Source organism: Gobio gobio (genome assembly GCF_949357685.1).
Source record: "Gobio gobio genome assembly, chromosome: 11".
NCBI lineage: Eukaryota > Metazoa > Chordata > Actinopteri > Cypriniformes > Gobionidae > Gobio > Gobio gobio.
Genome location: NC_137104.1, coordinates 38,358,810 through 38,371,634, shown reverse-complemented (window position 1 = coordinate 38,371,634; position 12,825 = coordinate 38,358,810). Strand labels below are relative to the sequence as shown.

The 12,825-nt window shown below is 37.7% G+C and overlaps 1 protein-coding gene across 4 annotated transcripts in view; it reads right to left on the bottom strand.

The window, feature by feature from the left end:
- Positions 1–3,516: 3,516 nt before the first annotated feature.
- The window catches only part of arhgef2a (Rho guanine nucleotide exchange factor (GEF) 2a), an 86,940-nt gene continuing 77,631 nt past the window's right edge, over positions 3,517–12,825 (bottom strand). For all 4 annotated transcript variants that reach the window (XM_079830214.1, XM_079830215.1, XM_079830216.1 and 1 more), the window contains 6 exons: positions 11,651–11,700; positions 11,190–11,231; positions 9,566–9,616; positions 9,138–9,449; positions 8,163–8,361; positions 3,517–4,863 (listed from right to left, as the gene is read on the bottom strand). In XM_079830214.1, the coding sequence (XP_079686340.1) occupies positions 4,793–4,863; positions 8,163–8,361; positions 9,138–9,449; positions 9,566–9,616; positions 11,190–11,231; positions 11,651–11,700 (725 nt within the window). In that variant the 3' untranslated portion in view covers positions 3,517–4,792. The remainder of the gene's footprint in view (positions 4,864–8,162; positions 8,362–9,137; positions 9,450–9,565; positions 9,617–11,189; positions 11,232–11,650; positions 11,701–12,825) is intronic.

Sequence of the window (12,825 nt, the reverse complement as noted above, 5' to 3'; positions counted from 1 at the left end):
TATAAGAAAGCAGAAAAAATACTGTATTAAAACAGTAATTTTCCTGCATAAAAAAGAGAATTACTGTAATTTGTCATTAATGATATAATGCTTAAAATTAAAAGTTATTAATTTACAGATTTTGTTTGTAATTTTACAGTTTTGAATATAATTTAAAATAACAGAAAACTACAGTAAAAAATATATTTTCCGTAAAATTAGGATTTTTAAAGTAAAACAATCATACTTTATATCATGACATTGGACACACAATAAAAACAACACAATAGAAATGTGGCACTTAAAGGGATAGTTCACCCAAAAAATTTAATTCTGTCATAATTTACTCACCCTCAAGTTGTTCGAAACCTGTATGAGTTTCTTTGTTCTGCTGAACACAAAATAACATATTTTAATGAATGTTGGTAACCAAGCAGATAGAGCAACCATTCACTTCCATAGTAGGGAGAAAAATACTATTGTAGTCAATGGTTGCTCTCTCTGCTTTATTACACACATTCTTCAAAATATCTTCTTTTGTGTTCAGCAGAACAAAGAAACTCATACAGGTTTGGAACAACTTGAGGGTGAGTAAATGAAGACAGAATTTTATTTTTTGGGTGAACTATCCCTTTAAATGAGCAAAACTCACCAAAACCACTGTTTCTCATTCAAATAAGTCAATTTAAATGTATAAAATAGATACCCTATATGAAACTAAGCATGTTTGCTCAAAATAACTTCTCCATGTCATTTAATGTTGAAAAAAATGTTGAATGACTTAAAGCTACACTGTGTGATATTTTCCCCCATCTAGTGTCGAAAGAGTATATGATCATCCAGTGAATTTTAGTTTCTGTTCCTCTCAATTCCGATTTCGTTTTAACTCCTACGGTGGCCGATTGAGTCCAAGATTAACATGGCTTCCAGTTCGACCTCATCCTTCGACATGGTGCCATCGAGTGTTAAAACGCGAAAGGCGAAGCTTGAATTTACGGGTATGTCCCTCTTTGGCTAATGTACTTTCAAGATGGAGGGGCAACATAGTGACCCGCATTCGAACCCCTCACCTGTATGTATTTTCAATGGCATATTATAAACTTACGAGAATACTTTATTACTTGAAAGAAGTAAATATACATTAATGAGCACATATATTTTTGAAAGAACTAAGTGTTTTTAGCTAAGAATAAACTAAAAAAGTTACACAGTGTAGCTTTAAAGAAAATTAAGGACGAAATCACAAGGAAATAAGGAATACAGAAAACATTGTGCATGGGCTCTTAGGGCTATAGCGTCCAAGTAAAAATAGAATGCCCTTAATGTTCAAAACATGTTTAATTTGTTGTACTTCACTTCAAAACTAACGGAACAGCCAATATAGGACGCCTGCCTTTACATGCACATGAACTTTAATGACATCCCATTCTTAATCCGTAGGGTTTAATATGGAATTGGCCGACCTTTTGCAGCTATAACAGCTTCAACTCTTCTGGGAAGGCTTTCCACAAGGTTTAGGAGTGTGTCTATGGGAATTTGAGACCATTCTTCTAGAGGCGCATTTGTGTGGTCAGACACTGATGTTGGACGAGAAGGCCTGGCTCGCAGTCTCCGCTCTAATTCATCCCAAAGGTGTTCTATCGGGTTGAGGTCAGGACTCTGTGCAGGCCAGTCAAGTTCCTCCACACCAAACTCACTCATCCATGTCTTTATGGAGCTTGCATTGTGCACTGGTGTGCAGTCATGTTGAAACAGGAAGAGGCCATCCCCAAACTGTTCCCACAAATTTGGGGGCATGCAATTGTCCAAAATGTCTTGGTATGCTGAAGCATTAAGAGTTCCTTTCCCTGGAACTAAGGGGCCAAGCCTAACCCCTGAAAAAACAACCCCACACCATAACCCCCCCCTTCACCAAACTTTACACTTGGCACAATGCAGTCAGGAGAGACCCGTTCTCCTGGCAACCATCAAACCCAGACTCGTCCATTGGATTGCCAGACAGAGAAGCGCGATTCGTCACTCCAGAGAACACGTCTCCACTGCTCTAGAGTCCAGTGTCGGCGTGCTTTACACCACTGCCTCACCAAGTTCATTGCAGTTGGTAATGTAAGGCTTGGATGCAGCTGCTCGGCCATGGAAACCCATTCCATGAAGCTCTACGCACTGTTCTTGAGCTAATCTGAAGGCCACACAAAGTTTGTAGGTCTGTAGCTATTGACTCTGCAGAAAGTTGGCGACTAATGCGCACTGTGCACCTCAGCATGCGCTGACCCCGCTCTGTGATTTTACGTGGCCTACCACTTCATGGCTCAGTTGCTGTTGTTCCCAAATGCTTCCACTTTGTAATAATACCATTAACAGTTGACCGTGGAATATTTAATAGTGAGGAAATTTCACAAATTGACTTTTTGCACTGGTGGCAACCTATCACGATACCACACTTGAATTCACTGAGCTCCTGAGAGTGACTTGATTTTATTCACCTGTGGCCATGGAAGTGATTGGACCACCTGAATTCAATGATTTGGAGGGGTGTCCCAATACTTTTGGCAATATAAGCTGCCTCATTACATTTCATTTTGAAGGCTGCGTCTTCCGGAGGACACATCCTGTGAAGGGTGATTTAATTAAATCAGAATTAAACGAGATGTCCTTCGTAGGGCACACAGGCAGGAAGTATCGCGTTGCTATTCCAACACGTTCACAGCGTCGTTGCGCTCTCACACCAGTTATATCAGGGGTGTCCAATCCTGCTACTGGAGGGCCACTGTCCTGCAGAGTTTAGCTCCAACCCCAATTAAACACACCTGAACCCGCTAATCAAGGTCTTATTAGGCATACTAGAAACTGCCAGGCAGGTGTGTGGAGGCAAGTTGGAGCTAAACTCTGCAGGACAGTGGCTCTCCAGGACTGACTTTGGACACCTCTGAGTTATATGAATGAAAATTATTTATAACTTGAAAATGAAATGTTTACTGTTCTAAACATTTAAAATCACTTGTAATCCTGTTTACCACAACTATCTGTTTGAGGTAATACAGCTTAAAAAACAAGCTTGAAACTACTTACATTTCAACACCACATCTTTGCTTGCATGTATATCTGCCGGCGCCGCCATTTTTTCAAATAATATAAAATAATTGTGGGTTATCTGCAGCAGCGAAGGATACAGCTCTTGCACCCTCCGAATTCCTGTGAAAGAAGGCCGCATTCGGAGTGTCCTACTTACTTTTCTGAAATGAGACAGCCTTGATGACGCATGTAGCCTTCGAATGCGAACTCTGGAGGACGCAGCCTTCGAAATGAGACACAGCTATAGTGTATCATTCATACTTTTTCGTATGATTATGTTAGGTTTAGGGGTGGACCTTCACGCTTTTTTTTCTCCTTCTAAAAATCGTAAATTGTATGAATACATACAAATTCCCCACCAATTCACCAAAATCGTTACATCTTCTCATGAGATTGGGTTGTAGAGAGAATGACTTTAGTAATAATAATACTTTAATTGTATCACAATTTAAAAAACAATCCAGATGATGTTGTATACCAACAGTTTTTATTTTATCCACTTCAATATATCTGAAACACTGTATGAACATTTCAACAATGTTTCTGTCATTTTCCATACAAACATTTTTATGAGACTTCAGTAAATCCTATGTTTTCTTATAGTTGCTTCAAAACATGAAGAATATCATCCTACAATAATTTCTAAGACGTTGCTTCCTGAAATGTTGAACTGACTAAAATAAAAGCATATATCTCAGCAATATTCAGCCAAGCAAATTTTGGCACAGTCAAGTAATTGCAAAAAAAACAAAACATTTTTTTTTTCAACAAAATTAAAACATAAGCAAAACTGTAGTTAAGACACATCAAATGTTGGTGTTACTGGCAGATTTTGGTGATGTGATCTATTTTAGTCAATAAATCTTCATATATTTACAAAGTATTCCCCGTTAACACACACTGTGGGTTGAGGAACCATTCATGATATCATAATACTCTATCATAATAACCTTCCTGGGTTTATTAAGATCATTGCTATAGATGTAAATATATTCCTATATATTGCTATAAATTGCAATATAATTCCTTCATAAAAAAGCCCTCAAGTCTCTGAAATAGTCATTTTGTTATAGAGAGCCAGTAGTTTTGGTCCCAGTATATTATGTTGGTATAGTTCAAGTTATGGCTTCTTTCTATCTGCTTCAACATGCTTGAAAGAATTGATCTTTCTCTTCAAAATAAAAGAAAATAAATACATTTAAAATAAAGCGCAAGAAAGAGACATTTCTTTACAATGACCTCTCACAAACAATAACATTTCACTTAAAAAGAAAGGGGGAAAAAAGAAGTTTTGCATGCTCCAGCATCGGTACAAAGCACTGTGATGAGTATCTCACATACAGTGCATTAATCTGAACCGTTTCTGCCGGTACCCTTGAGCTGGATCAGTTATGTTTGGTTTATTTAGATACGTTAAGACAACTGTTTCATGCCACTATCAAGTGCAAAGTCCCATTATTTGCATGACTCCATCTCCATCACGGTGCTTTGGCATTTCCTTATTGGTCCGTGGATGTCAAAAGCCATATGTTTGGATTCCAAGAAGACATGTTGAATATTAACATGTCGTAAACGGCCACACAGAAGCTGTAAGCAAAATTACTGGATACAACTAAATACTGTATGTATATAATGAAATGAATATTCATAAACTAAGACTCTTCCCTGTTCAGAGGAAGACCTGCTCATGGAGTCTATGGTCTGTTCCAGGCCAGTCTTGGGTTGAGAATTGAAAAAAATATTAGCAGTGTGAGACCTCACGGTCCCGGGGGTCTGTCGCAGACTCGCTCTCTTCAGGAATGTCCTGCAGATCTGTAGACGAGGAAAGACAGAGAAAAAAAAAAATCAATGAAAAAATTTACAAAATAAAGCCATATTTAGAGAGTTTTAAGTTTATGCTTTGGACTGAATTTGACTAAATGATCTGGATGAAATGAACTGCTTCTTGACCATACAGTACACAAAATGAACACTTGATAAGCCAAATGCAGATTCATTTTGCCTTTAGAAAGTAAATAAAATCGTTTTACTGCGCTGAAAACCTTAACGCTCAGAATATTGAGTTGAGTAGAGCCAACTCAAATTAAACTATTATGAGTATTTAGAACTTTCTTTTTCTTTTGAGTTCTCAAAACGGACACATTTGAAGTAATCTGAGATGTTTCATTGTTTTGAGCTTTATGAACTTGTTTCTTTTACAGTTGTTCTCAATTGTTTACACACAAATACTGGTACTTGAGACACAATGACCACAACACAATTCCTGCTTTACACTCAAATTGCAGTTCTAAAACACACTTTTTTCAAAACACTACACACAATTCTCTGCATTTGGCACAATTTACATGCAGAAAATCTCTTGTTTTCACAAGGAACACACTGCCATTCAAATATGCACACTGACTCATCACACGGGCAAACACCTGTCACACAGTTTTACAATTTGCAAACAGAGCTTTAGCATAAAAGGGCAACAGGTGAGCTCTTCTGTTTTGGAGCAGCATTGTTTTTTTGTCTTGTTTTTTACTGTAACTGTATACAGTAAATTCTTCTGTTGTTTTGTATGTAGACCACTGTATGTGCAACTTTGTGTTGGTTGGGATGTATTTGTTACCATGTATTTGCGTTCTGAGTATAAAAACAATATTCTCAAATATTTTACAACACCCTTATGCATGTACTGACTGTAGTAAGTGTAACACTGAACCAAAAAAAAGGTCATTATGATGAATGAAGAAGAAGTGTTTTCCATTCATAGTGTTTTACATTGAGCACATCAGTGTTCAACTGGTTCTTATAAATGTTTTATTCATATGATGGTTTGTGTGTGTCATTTGAAAACAAAATACCATTTTGAGAAGAAATAACATTGTTTTGAATGTAAAGTTTCATGTTGCAGGAGAATTAAGGGGTTTTGCCCATTGTGTGTGTGTTTTGATTTGTGTGTAGAGTTCTGAGAGTATGAGGCATGCTTTCAGAAAATGTGTGTAAACAATCGAGAAAAACTGTAATTTAGGGTGCTTTCACACTAGCAGTTTTGGTGTGCACCCAATTCGATTGACGTCAGAGTTCGGTTCGTTTGGATGATGTGAACGCTGTCTTCCGAACTCGCAGAGTCCGCTTAAAAAGGGTGGTCTGGGGTTCGGTTCATGTGAACTCGTTACGGTTCGCTGCTGATGTGAAGGCAATCGTACTAAATCGCGGAAGTGAACCGCTATTAATGGCGCATGATTTGATAAAAATGGGTTTGTGTGTGTTGTTTCACTCATTTTCCTGGCGAGTGTGACTGACGTACTGCAAGACGAGAGCTGCAGATCTCATTTCTGCTCGTCTATAGCGTTCTTTAGAGCATTTTCAGTACATTCGCGGCATATAGACGTACCATTACCTACTGAAGCTTTTGGAAACAAAACCAACGGTTGAAAAACAAAAATATAAGAGTGAGGTGTGCAAAAAGCTATGCATTTTGCTGCCTTCTCGCTCACCGTCGTTACCAAGTAACGGGATAAACAGCTGCTGCTTTGATGATGCAAACACACCCCGGTTCGGACCCAAATAATATAATATGAACGCAGTCCAGCGGGGGTGGGGGCAGGGGGAGATGGGAGCAATCGAACTCTGGTTCGGTCCAGGCAATCGAACCAAGTGTGAAAGCACCCTATGATTTATTCACAGTCGAGGGGAGAGTTTTGTGATCGGGAACGCGCTGCTCACGTGGTCCATAACATGATTGTATGCTGTAAATATTATTACAATTTAAAATAACGTTTCTATTTTAATTCATTTTAAAATGCCATTTATTTCTGTGATGGCAAAGCAGCATTATCACTCATGTCTTCAGTGTCACATGATCCTTCAGAAATCTTTCTAATATGCTGATTTGGTGCTCAAAAACATTTCTTCTTATTATTATCAATGTTGAAAACAGTTGTGCTGAACCATGATGCAGTTTTTAGGATACTTTGATAAATAGAAAGTTCAAATGAAATTTGAAATTAAAATCTTTTGTAACAATTTCAAAGTCTTTACTGTCATTTTTTTGATTAATTTAATGTGTCCTTAAAAGTAATTAAGAAATTCATAATAAAAGTATTAATTTCTTAAAATACTGTATAATAAAAATACTGGATGCTAAACTCTTTCATATGCAGTATGAGTAGTATGCCATTTTCAAACACCTCAAGACTGCGATTATATGATTACAAGAGGCTTTAAAAGTCAAAACTTCAGTGTGCATAAGTGTATGTACATAAGGTATGTTCATTGTGAATGACACACTAAAGGTCTGGGTGAGACGTTCAACCAGCAATTTATTGCTATTATCCACCTACACGCTTACACATTAGTAATTCACCTAAATGTACCCCCCCCCCCCCCCCTCTCAATTTAGACTCAGGAGGTTCTCCTGTCTGACAGAGTTAAGTGTGTGTATGGTAAGTTTGTGTACCTTTGTGTGTGTGTGTGTGTGTGTGTGTGGGTGTGGAATGTTTGATGTGCAAAATTCAACATGTGTTTGTTGTGCACATTGGTTGCATAATCGTGCGTAGGCTGCTATTAGTGTTACAAAGGGCCAAAGTTTACAGCGTTCTGGGTGAAGTGCATCTACACAGACTGTCTGATAAATATGTAATAATTTCATATAAAAAAGGAGCAAAATTAAACCAACAACTCTCTGGCAACCAGTCTCCTACATTGTGCTAGTCTCTTGTATCATTCTGTCTGTATTTCTTTCTCATATAATAATTTTAACTTAAATCAATATTTATTTGTTGATTTATTTGTCAAGTTAACATTATACTAAGGGGATGTTGAATGCTTGAATCTGATTGGTTTGTCAAACATTCTAAGGTAAATTATATTCATGGAAACGCATGGCTAAAGAAGTTCCAGGCAGGTCTTGAGATATATATATATATATATATATATATATATATATATATATATATATATATATATATATATATATATATATATATATATATATACGCACATAAATATATTAATTATAAGTACACTATACATATTATTCCTTTTGAAAAACAACTAGATATATCTGTATATGTGTATTTATTAGATTTGTTAAAATGTTGTTCTGTGTCATATCTACAGACCTCTGGGGCTTTCTGAACGGGGAGACACCCTCGAATCCACCTCATCGTCGTCATCGTCATCATCATCATCATCAGATATCACATCCTCTTCCACATCACTGCATTCCTGCTGGCCGTCTGATTGGTCCATCGATTCCTGGCTAGGCAATGGGGTGTCAGTGTTGGGGTCAGTAACACTCTCTCTGCGAGTGGGTGGGGCCTTGAAGTGAGGAAATGAGAAGCGAATCAGATTTGAGAGCTACTACATTGTAGCTCTTATAAACTTTGAGCAAACACGACATGGCACATACTAACGTGCATTGCTTGCACCCTGCTTGCGATAACATCAAAAGTGCAAAAATGTAAAAATTTAAAGAGGCCATATTATGCCCTTTTACAAAGTCTTGATTGATTTTATTTTTGGTGTCTACTATAGGTTTTCATGCTTAAAAGTACCCCCCCCCCCCCCCCCCCACACACACACACATTTTTACATATACACTATTTTACATGGTTGCAGCACCTCTCTTCCCAGTCTGTCAGTAAAGCTCTGTTTAGTTCCATTTTTCAATCAGAAGCTCCTCCTTCCCAAAAGCACAATGTGCGCTGATTGGTTGACTGGACCAGTGTGTTGTGATTGGTCAAAGCGTGTGTTGGAAATGTCATGCCTCTTACCATAACCACAAGTTTCAACCGACTGCTAACGGAACTCAACCAGGCCATGTTTTTTTCCCGTAAGCCTTGGGTGGGAATTATTTTAAATGAGGAATATTGTGACGTGTCCGTTTGGAAGAAAACTCAAGACTACTATCGAGGCGTCTCAGGAAGTTCACAAACAGTGCGAGCTGATATAGAGAATAACTCCGTTTGGAGTGGACTTTGTGCTCTGTAACTTAGCAGACCTTTTTCATGCTCAAACAGCAACACACACTAAAGACAGTTGACAATGTAAAAAAGCAGAATAGGTCCACTTTAAAATGTTTTAGACTTGCTCACCTGTGATCCTGTAGTTCCAGCTCTATCCCCTAGAGAGGCGCTATGGGTCTTAAGATCCCTGAGCTGTTTCTCCAGCTGGGATCTGGCTTTCTCGCTGTCCCTGAGTTTGCCCTCGGCTCCCCTGAGCCGTCCGAGCTCCTCCTGCAGCAGACTGTGCTGCCGTTGCAGCAGGGCCAGCTCACCCAGTGAGCCCATGTCACTTGCACTATCCCGGGACAAAGAGCGAACTGTACGACCCCCTGCCGTGGCTGGGGAGATGGGGCTCTCTCGTAGGCAGAGCTCTAAGATAGAGTCCTGTCGGATCACCACACCCTAGGAGAGCACATTTAAAAAAAATTATATCTTGCCATTTTATTCGTTTATTTTAGATCCTGTTTGTATGCAGATGCTTAGGAGATTTGATAAATGTATTTTGCATGCATACATACCTGCAGAGCGTGTAACTGAGCACTGAGATTCACCAGCCTTTGTGACACCTCCTAAAACACAAGACACAATTTTGTCATACATTACATCAATATGTGATCCGTGCTGGCAAAATAAGTCGGAACGGACGGGCTAATTACGAACTAATTTTGGTGTAATTTGAGGTTTTTACAAAAACGTGTTCCTTAAGCCCTCGTCTAGTGATCCCAATGCTCCAAATAGCAATGAAACATCTAAAAGTATCTTTAGTATCGTTTTCTGAGAGGAGTTCCTTTCTCGATGGCATGAGTCTGAACCAATGAAATGTGATTTTCAAACTCATGCTGACTTTACGTGCTGACTGACCGATCCAAAGCATGCGCACAAAGACTCTCAGGCAGCACGTGATCCTGATATACACATGTACACAGAATTACAGTATTTCAAAATATCTGTCTTGGCGAGTATTTACGCAAACATTATGTGTTATGTCTTAAGTGAACATTTGGAAAATATTTCTTGGGGAAAAACATCTGATGTGTAACATAATATTAGATCTGTGCGGTACAGTAGGTCTTTATATAGCCTATAGGCTGTCTGTTTCATTAATGTTAATCAAACAATTGTGGTATCATTGAAAAAAAAGTTCAATATATTTTTCCTACAGATATGGGGAAATATGTTTTGACTTGGTGTGTCAAATTTGGTGTTATTACCAGGGATTTTAAGGTATGGTTGCTAGGTAATTTTGTTTTGGAACCTTTAGAAAACTTTAACTAAATTTTTCTCAAAATTGACTTTGCTGACTCCAAACAGGTGTAGCTCAGTCATTTTTTGTCTGATCAACAAATCATACATAATTTTGAAGGTTTTTTAATAGAGAATAACAATAACTCATTTTTGAAAATGTGCTCAATGCGGCTCATTTCACCAGCACGGGTCTAATATGTGACCCTGGACCACACAACCAGTCATAAGGGTCAATGTTTTGAAATTGAGATTTATACATCACCTGAAATACATCAGCTAAATGAATACGCTTTCTATTGATGTATGGTTTATTAGGATAGGACAATATTTGGCCTAAATACAGCTTGAAAATCTGGAATCTGAGGGTGCAAAAAAATTACCTTTAAAGTTGTCCAAATGAAGTCCTTAGCAATTCATATTACTACTAATAATAATTTTTTTTATAAATTTATGGTAGGGAATTTACAAAATATCTATATATATTTATATATCGATAATTTTGACCCCATACAATGTATTGTTGGCTATTGCCAGAAATATACCCATGCAACTTATGACTGGTTTTGTGGTCCAGGGTCACATATATAGACACTAGTCCATATAAGCCTAAGAGATTGGGTGTCCTTGTAATATTTAATGGAGGCCGATATATTTTGCAGATAACTGGGTAAATTAATTCGTAAAAATTCAAATTCAATATTCAAATTTAATGCATCCCTGCAGAATAAAAGTATTTTTTAAGTTACTGATCCCAAACTTTTGATCTTCTAATTTGTCAGTAAAGGGTTTCTAATGCAAAAAGTAAAACAATCGATAATTTTTTTGCAGCCCAGAAATGTAATCAGCACATCAATAGATGGCACACATTAAGCCCAGTCTTTAACTAAATGTCAGTACCTCACTTGGCGTCTTGTCCTCCATTTGATTCCCATTACCATCCTGCACAGAAACAATTTTTTGGATTATTCACACAATCATAATTCTGAAACAGCAGTTTCACTCAAAAGCATTAATTTGTCAGCGTCCATTGAAAAGCACTGTCTTGTTATGTGTCGATGAAAAAAGAAGATAAAGTGCAGCTTTCAAGCACCAGTGGAGAGTCGTGATGGAGAGTTTTTGGTAGATTCAGGTTTCTATGGAAACCCGCGAGTTTCAGATGGGCTCGGAAAATGACAATTTTTTTTTCAGCATTACATAAAAACTGAGTAATAGCATTGAACCATCTTATTATGTGCATAATTATTACATTTCATGAAACATATTTGACGCAGGCGAATGTGAATGTCAGAAAAGGTTATAATGAACAGCTAACTAACATAGATCAGGCATATTTTCTGACAAAATAATGTTTTGTATACCTGAACAGCTTGATTCTCCTGAGAGCCATTGACTAATACCTCTTGTCCATCTGGAAGAATAAAGGAAAAACAATGGTCAGATAAATGGGTATATTTAGTAGGGGTGTAACGGTTCAAATTACTCACGGTTTTAGGGTCACCGTTTCGGTACGGTTCAGTATGTGCTATGTTCAGGAAAAAAAAGGACTACCGTCAAATAAAAATAAAGAAAATAAGATCAAGATAGTAGTTTTCAGGTACAGAAAGAAATTGAATAAAGTTATCAAATGTAAAATAACACTGCACAAAATCTCCACTGTATAAATTAAGTATAGATTAATCCTTATTAAAGTTACAAAAGTTATTCAGTCAAGAGCAGTGAGTGATTTCTTTGGCTTTTGCTGTTTGATTAACATTACAAACACAGACAGAAGCAGGAATTTTAGGCTGCTGTCAATTTAAGACAATGCACGGATCCAATGGAAATGCATTGCCTTCTGTTTACGTTCTGTTTATGGTCACTTTAGACATAACCTACTATGTTTGCACCATGGCAAGATGGGCATGTTGACATGATTTTTGTGTGAATTTGTCTGATCAAGCGCAAGAAAACTTTAGTATTCACATGCTGTCTGAGATGCTTGAATGTTTAAATTGGCAAGGCTTTTGTAAACTCGGAAATTATAAATTGTGACAATGCAGCACTGGCACGATCGAGGCGGTGACAGTAGTTCCGAACGTCTTTCACGCTGGAACCGGGCCATCAGGCAGTCCTTACTGGCAGTCCTGCCCAGCTCTTTCATTATCGTTTTGTGCCTGTCTGAATTAACACTGAGAGCCTGTTTTAAAAAAAAGGCAATGTGTGCTGTCTTAGTCTCAGCACTATCAACACCCGGGTGATCAACACTGTGTAAATGACTGGTCATAATAGAGAGCATATGGCACTCGCATCAAATTTTTTTTTTTTTTTACAAAGAGTGATTGTTTGTCCAAGGTTTTATTTATTTTTTGACCATCGCTGTTGCAATGTATCGGGAAGCCAGAATATGTCCAGACAGGAGATGTATATTTTTTTTTGTTTGTTTGTTTTCTTTGTTTGTCTCCTTCGCTTGCCATGCTGAACTGTAGATTTACATATTAACAGTTGATTGGACAGCTACTCTCACATGAAATGCATGTTTTCCATCAACAGAAAC